Consider the following 21947-nt stretch of genomic DNA (forward strand, 5'->3'; position numbering starts at 1 on the left):
GTTGGGTAGATTGGAATAGTCTGTGGGTTGGGTGGTAAAGCATGTTCCAAGTCGCAGCTTATTCTATGATGATCTACCCAGGTAATTTGCATATGTAAAATCCCTTTACAGAATAGAAATGATTGGCATACTATTAGAAAACTCACCTGTGCTATTATCAGGCATGGTATTTATTGCTGCTGTTTTAGTTATATTGAGTTCCGTTTGTGGAGTCTTCAAATAAACTTTCTTTGCTGTTATACTGCATTACATACCTCACTGACTCCTGCCCAATCTCCAGCTCCTTGGCTGTGCTAATAAAGTCAAAGTCAGGTTTATTGTCATACGCACATACATGTATACAGAGATGCAATGAGAAACTTTCTTGCAGCAGCATCACTGGCACATAGCGTCATATAAGCAGTATTCACAAGGAAAACAAATTAAACATCAATTATACACAATTTTTGCAAGAAAGAACACAATTAGAACAAAAAGAAGTCAATTTTAGTGCAAAGTGTTGCAATGCTGTCATAGTGTTGCAAAACCATCATTATTAGAGTTCTGCAGGTTGGTTCAAGAACTGAATGGTTGAAGGAAAGTAGCTGTTCTTGAACCTGGTGGTGTGGGACTTCAGGCTATGATGATAGCTGCAAGAAGATTGCATGGCCCAGATAGTGGGGATCTTTGGTCTTGAGGCAGCGCCTCCTGTAGATACTACTGGTGGTGGGGAGGGATGTGCCCATGATGTATTGGGTCCATGACTCTCTGCAGCTTTTTAATGTTCCTGTACATTCAAATTGCTGTACCAAACCATGATACAAGCAGTCAGGATACTTTCAACAGTACATCTGTAGAGGTTTATTAGAATGTTTGGTGACAAACTGAACCTTCTTAACCTCCCAAGAAAGTAGAGATGCTAGCGCGCCTTCCTTGTGATTGCATCTATTTGCTGGGCCCAGGACAGGTCATCTGATATTTTAATACCCAAGAACATAAAGCTGCTGACTCTATCCACCGCCTATCCCCCAACGTACGCTGGTGCATATTCTCCCTCCTTCCCCTTCCTGAAGTCAACAACTGGCTCTTAAGTTTTTACTGATGTTAAGTGAGAGGTTGTTGTTGAGGCACCACTCAACCAGGTGTCCTATCTCACTCCTCTGATTTGTCTAACAACAGTAGTGTTGTCAGTGATTTTGCATATGGCATTGAAGTTGTGCTTATCCACACAGTTGTGTGTGTATAGAGAGTAGAGCAAGGGCTAAGTACACAGCCTTGGGGTGCACCTGTGTTGATGGTCAGCAAGGAGGAGATGTTGTTACCAATTCTCAGTGATTGAGGTCTGCCAATGAGGAAGTTGAGTATCCGGTTGCAGAGGAAGGTAGAGAGGCCCAGGTCCTGAAGCTTGATGATGAGTTTGGATGGTGTTGAATGCAGCCTGACATATGAGTTCCTGTTGTCCAGATGGTCCAGAGCAGAGTGAAGAGCCAGAGAAATCGCATCTGCTGTTGACCTATTGACAGCCTAATCAAAGTTCCAGGAGCACAAATTCCTCCTTGTACTTGCAGAATTGTAGACACTGAAATGTTTGCCTCCTGTAAATGACGTTGGCTGTGTGTTGGGGCAGTGTGGTCATTTACATTCTGCACTTCTGTCCCACTGCACTAGTTCCAAGGATGGCAGCTTTGTCCTATGAGGAGTAGTTAAGTAGACTAGGCCTTCATTCTCTGGAGTTAGTTTCAATGAGACTTCCCCTCATTCTGACAAAATTTGTACAGGAGTCAATGAGCTGGATGCAGGGAGGACATTTCCCTGGCTGATGAGTTGAGAACCAAGGGTCACAGTCTCAGTATTTAGTGCTGAGATGAGAAGAAATTTCTTCACACAGAGAGCAATGAATCATTAGAATTTTCTACCTTACGGGACTGTGGATGCTGGTATATCGAGTTCATTTAAAACAGATTGATAGATTTCTGGATATTAAGCTATATGGTTGTAGTGCAGGGGAATAGTGCCGAGGTAAATTCTCAACCATGATCTTGATCTTGATGAATGGTGGTGCAGACCTGAAGGGCCAAATGTCCTTCTCTTTCTCCTATTTCTTGCGTTCTTGTTGAGCATACTCTCCCATTTATCTGAGGGGCCATGATCTTAACTCCTGGCCTTGCCTCTTGCTAACTCATAGTTTCCAGCCTACAATATGTATGATTCTCAACATTCCCCTGAAATTTCCAAAAATGATTAATAACCTAGAAGGTATAATTTGTTCACTATGTATCTTGCAACACAGGTAAAGAAGGGGGGGGGGGGTGGGGGGAAGGGGGGAAAAGTGTAATTTGACCAACAATTTGATAGCATCTGAAAATTTACATTAGACTACAATAAGAGTTGTCGCAAAGGACATCTGTTCAATGTTAACAACAAAAAGGACACATTTCAGACTTGTGCTCAAAATTATAATAAAACTAAGCCACAATTTTGCCAAATTATTTCATTAATACCAACCATTTTTCAAGCTGCTGTGGCAGTTTGTTCAGTGATGATTAATAGGCTGGGACTAACCAAGAGGCCTTCATAATCCTGGCCAGCTGTACACTGCAGTTGTCCCAAAGCCACAGGAACACTTTTGTTTTGTTCCAGTGATTGTCAATTGCTGACTTCACATGGTGAGATATGAAGTCACCACATTGTATGCAGTAGAATAGATGTGAATAGTAATAGAAGATTACAAGGCAACATTATAATATGATAGGAATTATAGTCAAGCAGTCTTAAGCACCTCCGCTCTCCACTCTGTCTTGATTCAGGGTTTTGACCCAAAACTTCGACAATACCCTTCCTCCCACAGATGCTCTTGACCTGCAGAGTTCCTTCAGCAGACTGCAGACACTGGAATCTGGAGCAATAAACAGTCTCCCATGTGTCCAGTCTTAAAGCAAGGCTTCTGAATGTCCTGTGCAATCCAGATATCAAAAAAAAAATCAGTGGTGTCTAGGTCAGAACCAGTGGATGTCTGCCATGATGGAAAGATCAGAAGATTCCTCCTCTCTCAACAGTGCAGTGAGTGGGAGATTGAGTGGTGAGTGTCTCCACCAGTCAAACCTCCTCCTGCCTGACAGCAATTACTTGGTCAGTGGTTTTGACGCTCCAGCCCAATATGTATGTATGTATTATTACAGGGTATTTGAAAACCAGAACCTCTGACCTGGCACAAAACCTGTAGTCTATGGGGCAGATATAATCCCTGCTTTCCTATATGCCCCTGAGACCCAGAGCAGTGCCAAGATGCCATCAAGGCTGTCTTTGCAAAATCCTCTAAACTCCCTGGAAGAATAAGTGAACCAAAGTTGATTCCAGGCCAGTATCCCCAGTTTTTCCTCCCGTCAGCTACACTGGGCAGGTCACGTCATTCATGTACCCAATACCACATTCAAGCAAGCAATCTTTTCTATGATGGGGGGAGAATACCAGGTGATCAGTGAAAAGTATGTGTTCAAAGTTTCCTTGAAATCTAACATCCCCACTGACTCCAGGGATCCTCTGGCCCATGACTGTTCAGAGTGCAGAAGGAGCATTTGGGATGGTATTGAGAACCTTGACACGTGAATCAGGAGCTCGCAGAAGCCCTGTGTAAGTGGTGAAGGGAGTGTACCACTTCGTAAACTACCTATCTGCCTTCCCACATTAGCCTCCATTAGTTATCTTAGAATCCAAAAAAAAAACAAAAGTTAGTCATCTTCTATCCTAAGAGACCATCTAAGAAGAAGACTATGGTTCAGCAAATTCTGGGCTGATATCTTTTCCAACGGTGAAATATCAATTCATCATGGGTTTAGGAGATTTTTCAGAACAAAATACATCATGTTCTCTATCTAATTTCTATTGTACACATTACTGATTTTATAGCAAGAATTTGCTCATGGACTATGTGTTTAGCTTTGAGATTCCTGAAAAGAATGTGGAACACAAGAGTAAGAGTTGGCAGTTCACCCCTTCAAGCCTGCTTCATTCAATAAAATTTATGTCTGATGTGTTGCCTCCATTGCTGTCCCACACCACCTGTATACTTTTTAATTTTCTAATATGCAAGAATTCATTGATCTTTAAATTCTCCATTCCGCCTCAGCTCTGACCTGTCTTTGGCCTCCTGCAATTTTCCAATGATGTTCAACATTGAAGAACAGCATCTTATTTTCTAATCTGGCATATTATACCACTCCCCACCCTTTAGGTCTCAACCTTGAATTCAACAATTTCAAGTCACCAGCCTTTTTAGTTTATAGAGGAGCTGGCTAGTTCTGACAAAAGGTCATCAACTAGTAATATTTCTCTGTCTACAGATGCTGCCTGACCTGCTGAGCATTCACAGCATTATTTTGTTTTTAAGAATCTATTCATGTCCATTTTAGGATAGCAAATTCCAAAGATTCACAACTTGGAGTAAAAACAACTTGCCTTATCATAATACAAAATGGCAACACCTTTGTTGTAAGATCCAGATCCCTGCTTCTAGTCTTTCCGACCAGAGGGAAACAATCTCCCCACTATCTACCTTGCCAATGGATCATTGATCACAGTAACCCATCCTCACCACTAATCTTAAAAAAAACTGACTGCACTTGCTTTGTGCAGATCACCCAAGGATAATTGCTGGATGTAGGCATTTCCATCCAAATATCCCATCACGGATGGGGGGATAGGGAAGGGGGTAGGTGGAGTAGTGCAGAATACGTGGAGCTTTCCTTTGGGAAATGTTCAAAAACTGTAATAAAACTCTGATAAAACCAAAGGCCCAATTATTACTGTACTTAAAAACAAATAAGCCACCAAAATCTTAAAAATATATTAAATAGTGATTGCAGAATCGATCAATGTTGGGAACCACTTATAAATAATGCCCAGTGGCAGGAAATGGACAGAGCTAAAGAGCAGCACCTCTGAAACTGCCCAGGAAGCCCTCGTACTGATGAGAGGCACTAAAGGAGGAAAGTTATTTGATAATGGTGATGCATTATGAATCATTATAGAGTTTTATTCACTACAATTCCTGGGATGAGAGGGCTGTCCTAGCAAGAGAGGCTAGACGGTTTGGGTTTGTATTCCTTGGAACTTAGAAGAATGAGAGGTGACCTGATTCAAACGTAAAAGATCCTCGGAGGTTTTGATAGGATAGATGTTGAGATGTTTCCACTTGTGTGAGAGTCACGAACAAGGGGACATTGCTACAAAATATGGGCCAGTCATTTAAAACTGAGCTGCGTAGAAATTTCTTTTCTCAGAGGGTAGTGAATCTCTGGAATTCTCTGCTGCTGAGAGTGGTGGAGGCCAGATCATTAGATATATCTAAGGTGGAGACAGATAAATATTTGAAAGATTAAGGGTTGTGGGGAACTGGTACAAGAATAGTTGAGGCCTGGGGTAGATCAGCCATGATCATATTGAATGGCGGGGCAGGCTTGAGGGGCCTAGTGGCCTACTTCTACTTCATGTAATTGTGTTCTATTTTTGCTTGCCTGTTTTTTTTATTCTTTCCTGAAATGTCAAACTATTTGCTGCCATGCAGTGCCTTGGCTGCTCTTGCATTGCTCATTATTCATGTGTAAGGTACTCTGCCTTATTGAACGTACCAAGTGAGCCCTTTACTCCACTCCCCTGCCTGGCTGGAGAAGTAATGCAAATTGCTCAAAATCAGTTAATTTGGCACATGCTCAGAATTGGTCATGGGTGTAGATGAGTTAACTAGTCACTGATAAATTAACTGAGTTGTCTAAACACTATAGAATACATTTTGATTCAATTGCAAAAGTTTTGTATTGTGCACATATCCACCGTCAGCACTAACTAATGCACCATGTATGGAAACAATGCTAACTGTTCCCAGTAATTGTTATAATGAGGAACAGTTGAGAGTACTGGAGCACACAATGTTAAAACTCAGCAATATTGTTTGAACTTTATAATTAGTTGTTAACAGAAACCAGCACTGAACTGGACTATTACTTTCAAGATGGTCCATTAAAACCCAGTTGCTAAGCAGTATTTTTCCATCGCAGCTGTGTAACTTTTACAATCTATCAATCGTTAACCCAAATTAATAGGAAGGATGAGCAGGATGTCACTTCAGCAATTATATTGTGAAGTCAATGCACAATGCATGGCCATTTAAGTAGCTGCTCTATCAACTGTACCTGGAAGAAGTTTAATTTAAATGAGTCATTAATTGTGTCATTCCTAACCAATTGGGAATGTATTTATTTATGCAATTTGATACATCATGACGGATATCAAAAAAGCTACAAACAACAGATTATAAATCCCAACACCTTTCATAACTGTGAAAAAGACCTGTGGGTGAGAGTGTCTGTGCAGGGAAGAACATGCTCCTTATTAGCATTAAATTCTTTAAACTTTTGGTATAACAAACAACTAATGAAGGAATACTTGTTTCCAAAACGTTCATAAAATTTGCAAATATAATGCAGTATATTCACAGAGGACAAATATTTGCGTTCAAGATTTACACTTATATCAGCATAACCTCAATTTTTCTTTTACATCTCTCTGAAGGTACCTGTCTGTAATGTTTGGTGGTGGAAAGCTCTAGTTTGTATATCCTATGGTTACGGATGGGTTCAGTTTTTGTAGAGATCCATAAGGCTATTTTGTCCATAAGTCAGAAAATACATAAAATCACTGGATATGGTAACCATTACCATCACTGTATTGTAATGAATGGTGTTGATGAGGACTATTAACATGAACATTTATTGTCTTCTCCTGCTTGGTTACAATGGTACAGAATTAGGATATGCTGTGCTCAATGGCTGGTTTTGATGGACTTTAAGTATCAGTGGGTTATATTTTGAGTATTATTGCACAAGTGTCAATAGAAGTGATTGTCAATTTCCAAAGCAACTCTCTTTAGTGACCTCCTCTGGTGAAACTGGCAGCCTGTGTTCTTAAGAAGAATAGTGTCTGATTACTACAGGAAAGTTGCACGTAAACAGGTTTGCTTTCAAGACTGGTTCCCATTTGAATTTAATAATATTTATGGGAGCTCACTGTTATGTACGGATGTCCATAATTCAAGTGTTTGTAACCTGGTGAGGGCCCGCACAGGCAGACCAAGTGGATCTTTCATGGAGTAGGTAATTGCCACTGGAAGATAATTGTTTGCTTGTCTTGGTGTGTGACCCTGGGAATAGCCTGTAGAGCACCGAATCTTGTGCGGCTATACAGGATGGATATCAACAAAGACCACAGCTTCTCTTTCCAGACCACTTTGGCAAATGCACATTCCACAAGCAAACAGATGAGGTTCAGATTCCTGGCACAACTGCCTTGAGGGTGACAGGTGGTGGCATTGAGACTGGCTGTGCATGAAATATCTGACAGGAGGGCTATTCTCACCCTCAGCCAAGCAAGGTCATGGTGCTAGTTTGAAAGTTGGTAGGAAGCCTCATTACCAAAAATGACTTTGACAGTCTGTTCAGGAGACCATCCAGAACACTGTGCAAACCATTGACTTGTGGTCAAAGGTGCTTCTGTGCAAATTTTATATAGTACGGTTAAATCTCTCCTTTGTTCCAAAGCAAAGCAAAGCAAACCAGCCCAGCCCTGCCAGTACCTCAAAATTATAATACTGCAGCCCTAGTTGATAACATTCTCACACCTCTGCTACCACCTTCTTTATTGTGATTAGAACTGTAAACAGTACTTTGAGTGTGGCCTAACCACAGTTCCAAAACAATCACCCCTGCTTTTCTATTTGAAGGAACTGCATGCTTTAGCTATATAAAGACAAGTATCTAGTACGCCATCCTAGCACCTTATCTAACTGGTCAGCAACCTTTGGACATGAATGCCAGAACCTCTGTTCCTTTTAGACTTTTCGTATCTTATCATTTACTCTGTAGTCCTTTGCGTTGTTTTTCCTCCCAGATGCATTACTTCATACTTTTCTGGATTGAATTACATTCACTACTTCTGTGCCCATCTAACCACTACATTTGATAGCTTCCTATAAGAATTTTCTACTGCACTACCACAACACTGCATGTTTTGATATTACTTCACACTTCTTAATTTTAGATCCAAGTCATCTATTTATACAACGAAGAGCAAGGGGCCTTGTATACAACCCTCCAGTCACTGAAGTTTCCATTAACTATTTCCCTAGGTTTTCTGTCATGGAGCTTTTACTTTCTTGATCAGTCTGCCATGTGAAACTTGGTCAGATGCCCTGCTTAAAATCCCTTTAGACCAATTATATCATAGAAACATAAAAAACCTACAGCACAATACAGGCCCTTCGGCCCACAAAGTTGTGCTGAACATGTCTCCACCTTAGAAATTACTAGGCTTACCCATAGCCCTCTCATATGCCCTATTCTTATTGATATTCATTGTTATCAAAACAGAATATACTGGAGACACTCAGCAGGTCAGACAATAGTTGTGAAAAGAGAAATAAAGTTAACATTTCAGGTCAGAGCTGCTCCTTGTTACCCCCCCCCCCCTCAAAAGATTTAGTCAGACACAACTTATGCCTCAACAAATTTTTCCTGACCAACCTTGATTAATCTTTGACTCTGTAAATGCAAATTTATTGTTTATTAGAATTTTTTTCCAACTATTGATGTCAGACTGGTTGGTCTATAGTTGTTTGCCTTACCCATTTCTCCCTTTTTATTTTAAACCGTAAAACATTAGCAACCTTCCAGTCTTCTGGCACCACACCACGAATCAAAGATCTTTAGAAAATTGTGGTTAGAGCCAGCTCTGTCCTTTTTCCCTTTTTTATTTAAAGAGCCAGGAATACATTTTATGTACTTTCAAATAAGCTAGACTTGTCTAGTAATCGGAGTTTTATTGTTATGTTTTTGGTGTACTAATTCATGATTGGGTTTTGCAACAGTACCCAATGTGGTCTCCTGGAAAAAAAATAATTGGCTAACAAGACATCTGAAACAGAATGATTGGGTAAAACAGGATTTGGATATTTTCCAATGAGACCGCACTTGGTTGAATGTAGCTTCCAATAATCTTCTCTGCACCAATCTGAGAAGGGTATCAGTCCTTGATGACATGCTCTCTGTGGCAGCCAGAGAACAGCAATACACACTGTGGTTGCTGTGGAGGAAAGAGCTCCCAGATTCCTTCAAAGTGACAAGGAAGTCCTCATTAGAGATGTACATGTCGAGAGAGCTGCTGTGTGCCAAGGGTGGTGGGAGACTAGCCAGGAAGTGGATGGTAGGAAGAGCTTGGTAGGAGGTGGCTCTAACAGTCTCCTCCAGATGTGAGAATCTCCACTCATGCAAGCAATACAAAAATGGATTTGATGAACATGCAAGATATGTCAAGGTGAGCTGGAAACTACTGAAAACAGTTTGATCTGTTTTTGTAATTGGATCAGGGATTTATTCATTGCCTGACTGATTATAACAGATCAGTCCTGCAAATGAGCAGGTGAAGGACCCATTCCAAGCACCTATCACTTTCTGCATTTCAAAAAAAAATGTGCCCCTCACATCGCCTTTAAACTCTCCTTCCCCCCCCCCCCAAACATGTCCTCGGGTATTTGAAATTTCTACCCTGGGGAAAAGATTCTGACTGCTGACCCTATCTATGCCCCTCATAACTTTGAAAACCTCTAACATGTCTCCCCCCAGCCTCCGATGCTCTAGTGAGAACAACCCAAGTTTATCCAACCTTTCTTTATAGCTCATACCTGATTGTGGTATCTGAGCTCTCTCAGCTGGTCACTAGTGAATTTTGTTAAGGACTGGAGTGTGGAGACTGTCACCATTGTCTGCATTGGTAGCTTCTTATGTCCTCCTCTTTCTCCTGGATACTCCTCCAGCCTGAATCTTGTGTCCTTCAGGCTGTGTGTGTGTGTGAGATCTTTAGGCACTGGCTGTTGTTTTCTGTTGTCGGGTTGTGCAGCAGGTCTCTGCACCTGCTGACTGTGTACCGTAGGCCATCCTGTAATGAAGGCAGCAGAATCTCTTCTGTAGGAGAGTTCAGAGTTCTCCCCTATTATACTTGCATGGCTTTTATTTTATCTCTGCTTCACTGATGTGGGTGGACAACACACTGGTGTGAGGATCCAGGGAGGTAGAAGAGCTGCTGTCCCCCAGGCTCCATCCCAACTGGATGGTGGGCACTGAATATTTCTGGTAGTTTAGTCTGAGGATGAAGATGCCTTGTGCTTTTCATAAATATGGCATTGATTACGAGGAAATTCTTGTGATGATCGGGAATTGCCAGAACATTCAGGGAATGGAGATCTTGCACTTTGAAAAGATCTGACTTCTCAAAACCCAGTAATTATGAAGGAACAGTGACCATCTCCCTGATGCGGTGGTGAGCAGCAAATTGGAAGACATGGCAAAGGTCTGCCGTGGCCACTTGGAAAGATCCTGATACGACATACTTGAGAGTCAAAATGATCTTGATCTTGCTGGAGGGGCCAGTCCAAACACATGAGCGTGGCTGAAGATTTTCCTGCTGTGTGTTGCGTATCTCAGTGCTAACCTAACTGAACCAAACCTAGGCCTGCAGATAGGTTGCTCATTGGAGAGTTCCTGTAGATATGGTGTCTCTGAAGACTCTCTGGAAGTGGGCTGCTTGTGGGTGGACATGTCTCTGCCTCCCGTTTGAGGTCGCCAATGACACCCAGATTGTCATTGTGATACCAAAGCTACCAGAGATGGAACGCTGTCAGCAGTGTCACACGCAGGCACCTATTGCTTGAGTAGTTCAGCAGCCAGATGCTGGAGAAAGCACCTGCTGTTAGCTAGAACACATTTCAAACTTTGAAAGGTGCTTGAGCAGCCTGCAGTCATTTCTGAAGTTGCCCTATCAAGTACGACAATGTCAGCAGAGCACCCCTTGAACTAGATGAAAAAATGTCATATACACCTTGTCGTTGTATTTTCTGCTGAGGGACTTCCACAGGTTGCATCCTTGAGTTCTGACTTCTGCTGATAAAGGTGGAATTTGTGCAAATTGTGTCAAATTAGTTGTGTGTCTGGTGTAGAGAGGACAGCAGAGACATTAATTGAATAGTGCACAGAAGTGCCCTGTCCAGCTTTCCAGTGGCTGCTATTTCACATGAAAATGATTGCCAGGGGAATCTTCTCCAGGATAAGTGGGTTCTTCTGCATTTTGCACATGAGACATGGGTTTACACCACTCTAAATGCTAGGGAAATGTTCTCCTTTTATATTATTTTCCATGCATTACATTCTTTCTCCTTAATACCAATGCCTCTGTCATCCCCCTCTTCTGTGAAAATAGATGCAAAGTATTCACTCAGAACTCAACAGACATTTTCTGCCCCCACAGTTGGGCTGCCATTTCAGTCTCCAATAGGACCCACTCTATCCTCTTCTAAATCTTTTACATTTTTATAGAGTAACTTATTGATTTTTATGCCATCAAAGCCATTTATTTTGCCACTAGTGTTACATCTGATATGTTTGCTGTCTTCAAATGTACTCTGTATTAAAATCTTCCTGAACTAAGCTCGGGGAACAGCTTGGTTTGTTAGAATTAGGCTTAGTACTACAGGTCAGGGCAAATTTATTCCAAGGATCAAATTTATTTTACCAATATAAAATATTGAAGATCTGAAATAAAACAGAAAATGCTGGAAATATTCAGCAGCTTAGCCAGCATCCTTGGAAAGAGAAACAGTGAACATTTTAGATCAATGAGCAAATTGATCAATGATCAGAGCTGTTGAAACTTTATTTGGTTTAAGACTATTTGCTTGAAGGGATCCAAAGGTTTTTCTTGAGATGAATTCCCAGACTGAAGAGAGGAATTTTATTTTGTGGTCCTGGCTTTGATACACCCTTCCTTGTCTTGCTGCTATTGACTATTCCACCTCATATCTCTTTGATGTTCTTCCTTGGCACTGGCCAGGGTTAGTCTGAGATACAAGAAAGAACCAGAGAAGAATGATTTGATGGATGACAGATCATTGTTAATGAAACAACAATTAGCCACTGGCTAATGCCTTGTAGAAGGGAAAAAAAGTGTGATTTTTTTTAAAAGCAAGGGTTTTTATTCCAAGTTAATGATTCTGTAAATGCACATTTTTTTTCAGGAGTTGTATCAAATAGATGGTGATAAATATCCTTAATAATTCACTGCTATACTGTGGAAACCATCAACCCAGACTGGCCATTTGGAAATGTGGCTGGAAGCCTCAAGTTGCTGATTCACCTGAGTCCATATCAACTGACCAAATAGATGTTAACCGCAATAAGTTCACCTCCATACATCCCTGTACTGATAAGTTCTTGCTGCTAGTTCACATAAGCACTGCACTCTGCTAATGGTATAATAAATATCTGGAAAAAAGTAAGTTATGGACTGTTCCTGACATCATCTCCCTCCATGGAGCTCAGACTAGCAGATTAATTAAGTAGACAGTATTCATTGATCATTCTGCTCATTGATCTGAAATGCTGACCATTGTCTAAAGCTTAGAGTTTGCAAACAGCTTTTGAACACTGTGTTCTTTTAAGGCCTGAATGTTATTGTAAAAGTGATCCTTCTGGGTTAGTCATCTGTAGAATTTACTTCAATTACTTTGTTAGTCCAGTGGAAATTTTGTATAGCTTTTTCAAGCGTTACAGATTTGCATTTCTGCATTTAATTAAATTAGGAAAAGTTAAAATGGGAAATTGATTGGATGTTAAACGGTGAAGTTGTTCCCATAAGCAGTTCCTTAATTCATTTGTTTCCCTAAATTGGGGAAAATAAACAATGAAGTGCATTGACCTTTAACAATGGCAGTGTTTTATTTAGCCCACCATTGTTCCTGCCTTTCTGTTTATCAATGAATCTCTTTCATATCCTTTGTTTGTGCTGTCCTTTGCAAGATTGAGAGCTTCCAGATTCCAGTGTGATCACTCAGTTTATTTAAAGTATAATGAGTTGCTGGATTCTCTCAGGTGATCATCGCAAAATGGAATTAGTGAATATTGAAAATCACTGGAACAGTCCTAAGTTTACTTGCATGTTCCTTCTTCTTAGAGTTCCTTTTGGGTCAAGTTTTTTTGAAGTGGCTGATGTGCCCTAGGTGGGATGCACGGATTCTGTCACGTGGGGCAGGAGCTGATTGATGGAGCTGAGTGGGTGGGTTATTTGGGATTTTGGGTACTTTCACTTAGTTTCTATCATGGGAACACAAGAAGACAATGGGTACTTGTCTGGCCAAATGATTTTGAAGGATTTTGTGGAGGCAGCATTGCTGGTACTTCTCCAGTGCTTTGAGGTGCCAATTATAGATTGTTCTTGAATTCAACATATACAGGAATATGGTCACTGCTGCTCAGTAGGCCATATCTTTAATGCTAGTTTAAGGTCTCTTGTCTTCAAACACCTTTTTTTCCTCAGTTGGCTGGAGGCTATGCTGGTAAACCAGCATTGATGGTGAATTTTGTCAACCAAGTCTACCTTCAGTGAGAGAGGTCTCCCAAGTGATGGAAAGAGATATTTATGGTGATGAGACAGTGATGTGCGGAGGGGGCAGGTTAATGAAGAATCTTTGCCTTCCAGATATTTGATGTGAGGCCCATCCTGTCATATGTTTTAGTAGAGGAATCAACAATGACTTGGCTTCAGCGTGTGAAAGGCCAAGTTCCTTCAACCTGCTTTCATAAGGCATGCTCTGCATTCCAGGCAGCATCCTTGTAAATCTCCTCTGCACCCTCTCTATGGCTTCCACATCTTTCCTGTAGTGAGGTAACCAGAACTGAGCACAATACTCCAAGTGGGGTCTGACCAGGGACCTATATAGCTGCAACAATACCTCATGGCTCTTAAATTCAATTCCCTGATTGATGAAGGACAATTCTTGAGGAGGAATTATTTTTTTCACCTATAAAAAGTTGAAATCTGAAACACGTTCTCTAAGGGATTGATGGAGACTGATGTTCTCACAACATTTTAAGAAGTACTTAGATGAACACTTGAATGCCAAAGCATAAAGGCTACAGGTCAAGTGCTGGGAAATGGGATTAGTGGGCTGAAGGGCCTGCTTCTGTGCTGTGTGCTGCAATGACTCTTGATCTGCCTTGAAAATAGAGATGTAGATTTTTGATGCCAGGGGAATGGGGGATTTGGGGGGGGGGGTGTGTGGGGGTGGGGTGGTTAGTGCAAGAAAATTGTGCTGAGATAAAAGATCAGGCAAGATCAAACGGAAAGGCAGAACTGACACAAGGGGAAGAATGGTCTGCTTCTACTTCTTTTTCCATTGCTTTGGTGTTTCCTGTTAGGCATCAAATGACCTCTACCAAGTTGCACTCTTGGAGGCTGAGGGACATCTGTTTGTCACCACTTACACAGCCAGCACCAAGATTCAGCAATGTGATAGTGGTCTGACAAGGAGAGAAGTTGATGGACAAAATTGCCAAGAAATATCTTTATTTAAAAACGCCTAGTAGTTTTCATAATATTGTCATAGTGCTGTATCCATAGAGAGAGACTAATGAGCTTTTATTATTGCAGTGCATGGTTGCGGGCAGAGGGCGCAGTTGTAGGTGAAATGCTGTATCAGAGACTATTTCAAAAGATGTGTTACAGTGACACTTTGTGAGAAGAATAAGGTACTACAGCAAGAAGAAAAAAAATTGAAATTTCACAGAATTTCCCTAAAATTTCCCTAAAAAAAAATAAAAAAAAGCAATGAATACCTGGCTTTCAGTATTAATGACAGATGAGCACTAGAAAAGTTAGTGTTTCTATTATCTGTTGTTAATACTGAAAGCCAGGCATTCATTGTTTTTATTCTAGTTTCCAGTTTTTTCAGTCTCCCTTATCTAAATATAGCTGTCTGTTACCTAATAAGTGGCATGTGGAAATTTAACACAATAATAAATCTGCCACACACGTTGCATTGGTGCTTTTTTTTATATGAAAAGGTAACACTAATGATTGATCTGTACAAGAATGTAAAGGCTTGCACTGTTTCATAATTGTATATAGTTTGTCTTTTATTATGAATGAAGTTTATTTTGGTTAAGAAAAAGTTCCAGTGCTTTATCCAGCAGCAAAGCTTAAGATACACATAAAATAATTTCATGAAATGGTCATCAAAGGTCTTTTTTGGGAAGGAATGTGAACTCTACTCTGCTGTTTTTAATTGAGTGACACTATTGCATCTTTTACTATTGTGTTTTTATGTTTGTGAACAAATATAAACATTATTGTGTAAATGAGTTATTTTAAAACAAATTAATCCCAGCTCATTGCTTATTCAAATCCAGATAGGGGCAGAATAATAATGAGTCGGGAATCTTGTAGCTTGCAGAATTTTTCTTTTAAACCAAAATCTTTTTTTTCCCCAGGTACTTGGACTGCTGGTGTGGATATTAATAGCCAGTACAGAGTATTTCTCAGTCTCTGCCTTTGGTTGGGTGATGTTTGTGGCAGTCTTTTACTGGGTGCTCACAGTCTTCTTTTTAATCTTCTACATCACCATGGTGTATACCAAGATTCCTCAGATACCGTGGACAACAGTGGTGAGTGACCTGTTGACTTGGACTTATTTTTCCCAATTTCTTCAAGATTATCCCCATTTTCTTTTTTCCTGCTGTGCTGAAGGTACTGATCACATTGGGGGGGATGATGGTTTCATGGTGCTAGGTTCCAGCTGTGCATTGCAGAAATAGACATCCTTCCTGTAGGAGCTTGGAAGATGAGTGTTAGCAGGTGGCTTTATTGGGACACTACTGCTGAACCTGATTCTGCCTTCACTTGCACAGATGTGCATCAGTCAGGAGCAGGATTGCTGGTTAAATTTCTCTCTCCCTAGCATAGAGACTCCAGTCAGTTTTTGTACCCCAATTTCTGTTTTGGTTGAGATTTATTAAGAACAAAATGGTAGCAAGCTAACTTGGATTGTGCAATAAGTCTTGTGATGTATGCAGAATACAGTATCAAATGTATTCAATGTATATGAAAGTAGTAAAACTCCACAGACAGCACTAGAGGTCAGCACTGAACCTGGTTTTACTAGCTGCACCACTGTGCCATCTCAAAATATCTTCAAGCATGTTAGTAGCTATCATGCAAATACCATGGGCCAAGGAAAATCGCTCCTTTGCGATGTTTCTAGAATTTGTTGATCAAAAGTTGCGTAATAAATAAAACATTTGTTTACCCTGTCATTTTTCTTTCTGGGTTCCACATTTGCCTCAGTCACTTTTTATGTATGTCTGAAGATTATGGATTCAAACCTCCACCAGATAGATATCTCAACTGATACCTTTGTGTAGTATTGATGTGCATGCCATGTAAAGGTGAATGCCATGCACTGGTTAAAGAACAGCAGAGAACTCCAGTGTGATGAACAACATTTACTCCTCAACTAATAGTATAAAAAAAATAAATTTAACTGGTCGTTTTTTTTCTCAATTGTATTCTGGGGTCCTTGGTGGTGTGGCTAATAAATGTTCTATTTGCCAAAGTAAGTTACAATGCTTCAGTCCTAGTTCTTTAGGATGCATAATCTTTTAAACCATCTTTTATATATTCAGGATTTAATTTGATAGAATTTTTTGAGAAAGTAACAAAGAAGGTTTGAAGGCAGGGTGGCAGACATTGTTTATATTGACTTTAGTAAGGTATTTGATAAGGGCACACATGGGTAGGCTGGTCCAGAAGGTTAAGGTATATGGAATTCAAGTAATGCTGTCTCATTGGATTCAAAATTGGCCTGGTGATAGGAGACAGAGGGTAGTAGTGGAGGGATGTTTTTCTGATTTGGAAACCTCTGACCAGTAGTGTACTGGAGAGATTGGTGCTGGGACACTTGTTGTTTGTGATTATATATTAACAACTTGGATGTGAATTTAGGTGGTTTGACTAGTAAGTTTGCAGGTGACACAAAAGGCGATGGTGTTGTGGATAGGGAGGAAGGAATGTCATCTAAGGTTATGGCAGTACATAGATTGGATGAACAATTGGGTGGAGCATTGGCAGATAGAATTTAATCCCAACAAGTGTGAGGTGATGCATTTTGAGAAGTTAACTAAGGGAATGACATGTAAAGTAAATGGTACAGTACTAAAGGATGTTGATGACAGTGAGACTTTGGGAATCCAAGTCTATAGTTCCCTGAAAGCTGCAACACTGGTAGATAGGGTGGTGAAGAAGGCATATGGCATTCTTGCCTTTATAGGTTGGGGATAGATTATAAATGTTGGGATGTTATGTTGCAAATCATGGGAACCAGAGCAGTAAGTCAGCAAGTGGAGGGATTGAGGGGAAGGTAGAAATTTGGTCAAGTAAGTTTTTTAGAGAAGGACTGGTAGGGCCAGGGTAATGAGCACAGTGGGGCTGATAGGCTGAAGTTTATTTATTTCAATGCAAAGAATATTACAGGCAAGGTAGATGAATTTAGAGCCTGGATTAGTGGATGGAACTATGATGTTGCAGTCATTGCAGAGACTTGATTGAAAGAAGGGCAGGACTAACAGTTCAATATTTCCAGGATTTAGATGTTTTGGACTCAATAGAGAGGGATGTGAAAGAGATGGGGGAGTTGCACTGCAAATAAGGAAGATTGCCACAGTGGCACTTAGGACATCTTGGAGGGCCAATACACATAGAGCGCAGGATTAAGAAAGGTGCAATCACTATGATGGTTGTGCTATGGGCCTCTCAATAGCCAGCGTGAGATAGACGAACAGGTATGTGAGCGGATTATGGAAAGATTTGAAGCAAGATGGTAGGTCTAATGGGTGACTTTAATTTCCCCAATATTGACTGGGACTCCCTTAGTGCCAGAGGCTTAGATGGGGCAGAATTTGTTAGGTGCATTCAAGAGGAGTATGTAGGTAGTCCAACCAGGGAAAGGGCTATACTAGACCTTGTATATGAAACAAACCTGGCCAGATGATTGGTGTTGCAGTGGGAGAGCATCTGGGGAACAGTGAACATAACTTTGTGAGTTTTCAGATAGTTATGGATAAGAAGAAATCTGGACCTTGGGGGAGGAAGGGTGGAAAGGCTAACTACAACCGTATTAGGCAAGAGCTGGGGACAGAAGATTGGGAACAACTGTTATTGGGTAAATCTACGTCTGGCATGTGGGAGTTGTTTAACTTGGGACTAACCTGTTCCTATGAGGAAGAAAGATGAGATGACAACATTCAGGAACCTTGGATGATGAGGGGGCCTTTGAGGAATATGAAGTAAGCATGAGCAAAATTAAACAGGGAACCAGGAGGGCTAAAAGGCCATGAGATGTCTTTGGCGAGTCAGATTTAAAGAGAATCCCAAGGCATTTTATATATGTATTAAAAGCAAGAGGGTAACTAGGGAGCGGGTAGGACCACTCAAGGACAAAAGAGGGAATTTATGCCTGGAGTCAGAGGAAGTGGGTGAGGTAATAAACAAGTACTTTGTATCAGTATTTACCAAGGAGAAGGACATGGAGATTGAGAAGGCGAGTTTTTTTTTCCCCCACACAGAGTGGTAGGTGCTTGGAATGTGCTGCCAGGGGAAGTCATGGAAGTAGATACAGTTGCAAAGTTTAAGAAGCATTTAAACAGACAGATGAACAGGCAAGGAATGAAGGGATATAGACCATGTGCAGGCAGATGGGATTAATTTTGATTGACATGGTTGGCACGTGCACTGTGGGCCGAAGGGCCTGTTCCTGTGCTTTACTGTTCAATTTTCTTGCAAAATATTGGTTAGGCCATACTTGGAGTATTGTGCACAGTTCTGGTCACCACACAATAGGAAGGAAGTAGTTAAGCTGGATAGAATGCAGAGGAGATTCACCGGGATATTGCCTTGACTGGAGGATTTATGGGGAGGGATTTAGATAGGCTGGGTTTGTTTTTCCCTGAACCGAAGGAGGCTGAGGGGTGACCTGATAGAGGTTTATAAAAGGCATAGATAGGTTAGTTGTCAGAATCTTTTTCCCATGGTAGGTTTATCAAAGACAAGCAGGCATAGGTTTAAGGTGAGCGGAAGGATTTTTAGAGGGGACCTGAGGGGTAATTTTAATTGACATCTGGAACACATTGCCAGAGGAGGTGATCGAATCTGATAAATCACTATTTTTAAGAGACATCTTGATAGGTACTTAAATAGGCGCGACATAGAAAGATGTAGACCTAATGTGGGCAAATGCGATAGCCAAAAAGGCTATTATGGATGTGTTAGGCTGAAGGCCCTGTTTCAGTGCTATACAATTCTGACTCTACTGCTAAGGTTTTTCTCCTTTCAGTTCTGTAAAGGATGTGTATAATAGTATTAATCTGGTTGCTAAGTATGGTAATGATGTGTTTTTCAACCGCAGGGTTTGAGTTTTAATGCCAGTGCTGCTTTGTTGTACCTCTTAGCCTCAATTGTGGATGCAGTTTCTATTAACCAAGCTGATAAAGGTACAGACAACTACAACTGCTGGTTAGCTTCCACAGTAAGTGCATCCCTTAATATATCTTGGTCTTTCTTCCTCCAGGGATTAATATCTTGCTTTGGGAATAAACAAGAGCCAAGCAGCTTAAAAATCAGACTCCTATTAGCAGACTCAGTGCTGAAAGCAATGTTCAAATGAAGAATTGTTTTTGCCTTTGGGTAATGTTTTCAGATACATGGAGACCAGTCCAGTGGATCAGCAGTACCAATCCCAAATCATTCCCATTGATGACTTTTGTTTGTGCACAGCAGTTCTTCTCTTGTGAAATTAACTTGTCACTTTAACATGCTCTGCATGTACAATTTAATACCAAAAGGAAGAGAAAATTAAAGTGAAATAGAATCTACAGGTACCTGTGATCTACAAAATGACCCATTTGGCCTAGTGGGCCCATCAACTCCTCTTTGATTCTTTTGCCAATTATACATATTAAGGGGTTATTTACAGTGCCCAATTAATGGCAGTGACTGTTTAGAGCCCAACTAGACTTCCTGCCCATTGAAATAGTCTGCCTTATTAGTTCTAACAAAGTTGCTCATAATTTTGGACACCTCTATTCAATCACCTCTTAACCTTCTCTGCTCTGAGAGTTATTCCACAAATTTGAGTGCAGAGCCTAGAATGCAACGAGGTAAAGGAATAAAGTTCTTTGGTCTTAAATCCTTGCCTCCTAACATGACCGTGTGCTAGGTATATTCATGTGAAGTTCATTAATATTCATAATGTTTCAGTACATTTATGTTGTCTTTTACATTCCTTCAAAATATCAGGATGCAGGCCAAAGTCAGTGGATTTTAATCAGATGAAGTGAATTAAAGTGTGTTTTTTTTTCCTTTTTGCAGGTTTTTGCTTTCGTGGTCACTCTCTGTTACTCTGGCAATGCATATTTTAGCTTTCAGACCTGGAGATCAAGGGACCAATGACCGTAATTGCCTAATCACATGTTGGTAAATGGAGGAAATATAGTGTGAACAAAGGAAATGTTACGATCTGTTAATGTGCTTACTTGGCTAAGTGTTCATTTATAATTGTGTCTGTAGAAAGATTTATTTAGGACACTCTGAAGGGAGTATTTAATTTTGCATTTGTGCCAGGTTATGAAGATAAACACTTGGGTTTGTTTCTCTTTACTCTCCACTTTCTGCTCCCTTCCAGGAGCACTTACTATCCTCATAGGTTGCAATTCATAGATGTGGTCTTGCTTTGACACAACTGGCCATCCATCTGTCTTGAAGGTGAGTGTTGGTATTCAATGGACAGTGGGGACTCTTGGGTATATGTCACCACATCTACACTCAGCATGCACATTTCCACTAGGAGTCTTCAAATGAAAATCTGCAGGGTGAATCATAGCTAATTGTGGGTTGCTGTGGACAACTGTAGTGCCCCTACTGCTGTTCCTCAAGATCAGCAAACTTGTAACTTTAATCATAGCCAACAAAGTTACCACTAGGTCAAAGGATTGTTTGTCCTTTTAAATGTACTAAACAATAGATGTTTTACATTTTGATTTTTTAAAAAATCATTTTGTAAAACCTGTTAGTGATTCTTTTTATTCAGATGTGTTGCTTTATTAATGATTGGAATATTTTATCACATTATGGCTCACTGTTTATTGCTTTGACTGTGATATCACTGTGTTTGCAGAATGATGTGAAATATGTCCACCCACCCATGATTTAAATTAATATTGTCATAAACGACATCCTTATTATGCCTTTAAAAATTAGATCATGCCCTCACTTAATGGTAATTCTTCTGTAATCTTGGAAGAAAGGTCAGGATTAAAGCCAAGACTCTGTTTCTCTTACAGTTTTGTATTGTACATTTATGTATTGTGGTGCTGAAAGGTGGCTGGTTATTACATTGCTACCACTATCCTATCTTAAATTAGCTAAGCTAGCAGACGTTGGGTACTGATCCTGTGACTTTCCTGCTCAGTGAATCTCATTTCCATAGAAAGGAGTAACTTTGCGAACTGAGGCTTTAATGGACACATTAGTGTGGTAGAAAACAGAAATAATACCTAGCCTTGCATTTCAGTTGAAATGACTTTGTTGATTAAAAATACTACAGTAAATGGCAGCCACCTTTTGATTAACTGCTTATTCAAATGGTTTCAAAACAAAATATTAATAATTAGGACTTGATACTGTTGATTGTGTAAGATGTCCATCTTTGAAAATGTAACAACCAAAGCAATCCTTTCCTAATGTCTCTAATGATACTTAAAGGTCAGACAATTTACTTTGTACATTTCTCTGTGAAACAATGCTAAGTGTCATGTATATTGATCTTGTATGTTGCAAGTTTTTAAGAGGAAGGTGGAATTTAAATTGGCAATATTATATTGCTGTATTCTTTACTGTACAGTATGCACTGTTTTCCTGTGGAGATTAAATAAATATTTTCAAATTATATGTTTCATTATTTAATTCATGTACAAATGTTGACTGAAAATTAGCTTGATGAAAATACTTAATATAATATTAAATGCCATTAGTCATTTTTTGGA

General features: G+C 40.2%; 1 protein-coding gene across 1 annotated transcript in view; it reads left to right on the plus strand.

The window, feature by feature from the left end:
- LOC127570646 (CKLF-like MARVEL transmembrane domain-containing protein 8) overlaps positions 1-21849 on the plus strand; it is a 32617-nt gene extending 10768 nt beyond the window's left edge. Inside the window, exons 2-4 of the mRNA XM_052016395.1 lie at positions 15345-15518; positions 19313-19432; positions 20275-21849. Coding sequence (XP_051872355.1) covers positions 15345-15518; positions 19313-19432; positions 20275-20355 — 375 coding nt within the window. The 3' untranslated portion in view covers positions 20356-21849. The remainder of the gene's footprint in view (positions 1-15344; positions 15519-19312; positions 19433-20274) is intronic.
- Positions 21850-21947: the final 98 nt, after the last annotated feature.

This window comes from Pristis pectinata, chromosome 5 (genome assembly GCF_009764475.1).
Source record: "Pristis pectinata isolate sPriPec2 chromosome 5, sPriPec2.1.pri, whole genome shotgun sequence".
Classification (NCBI taxonomy): Eukaryota; Metazoa; Chordata; class Chondrichthyes; order Rhinopristiformes; family Pristidae; genus Pristis; species Pristis pectinata.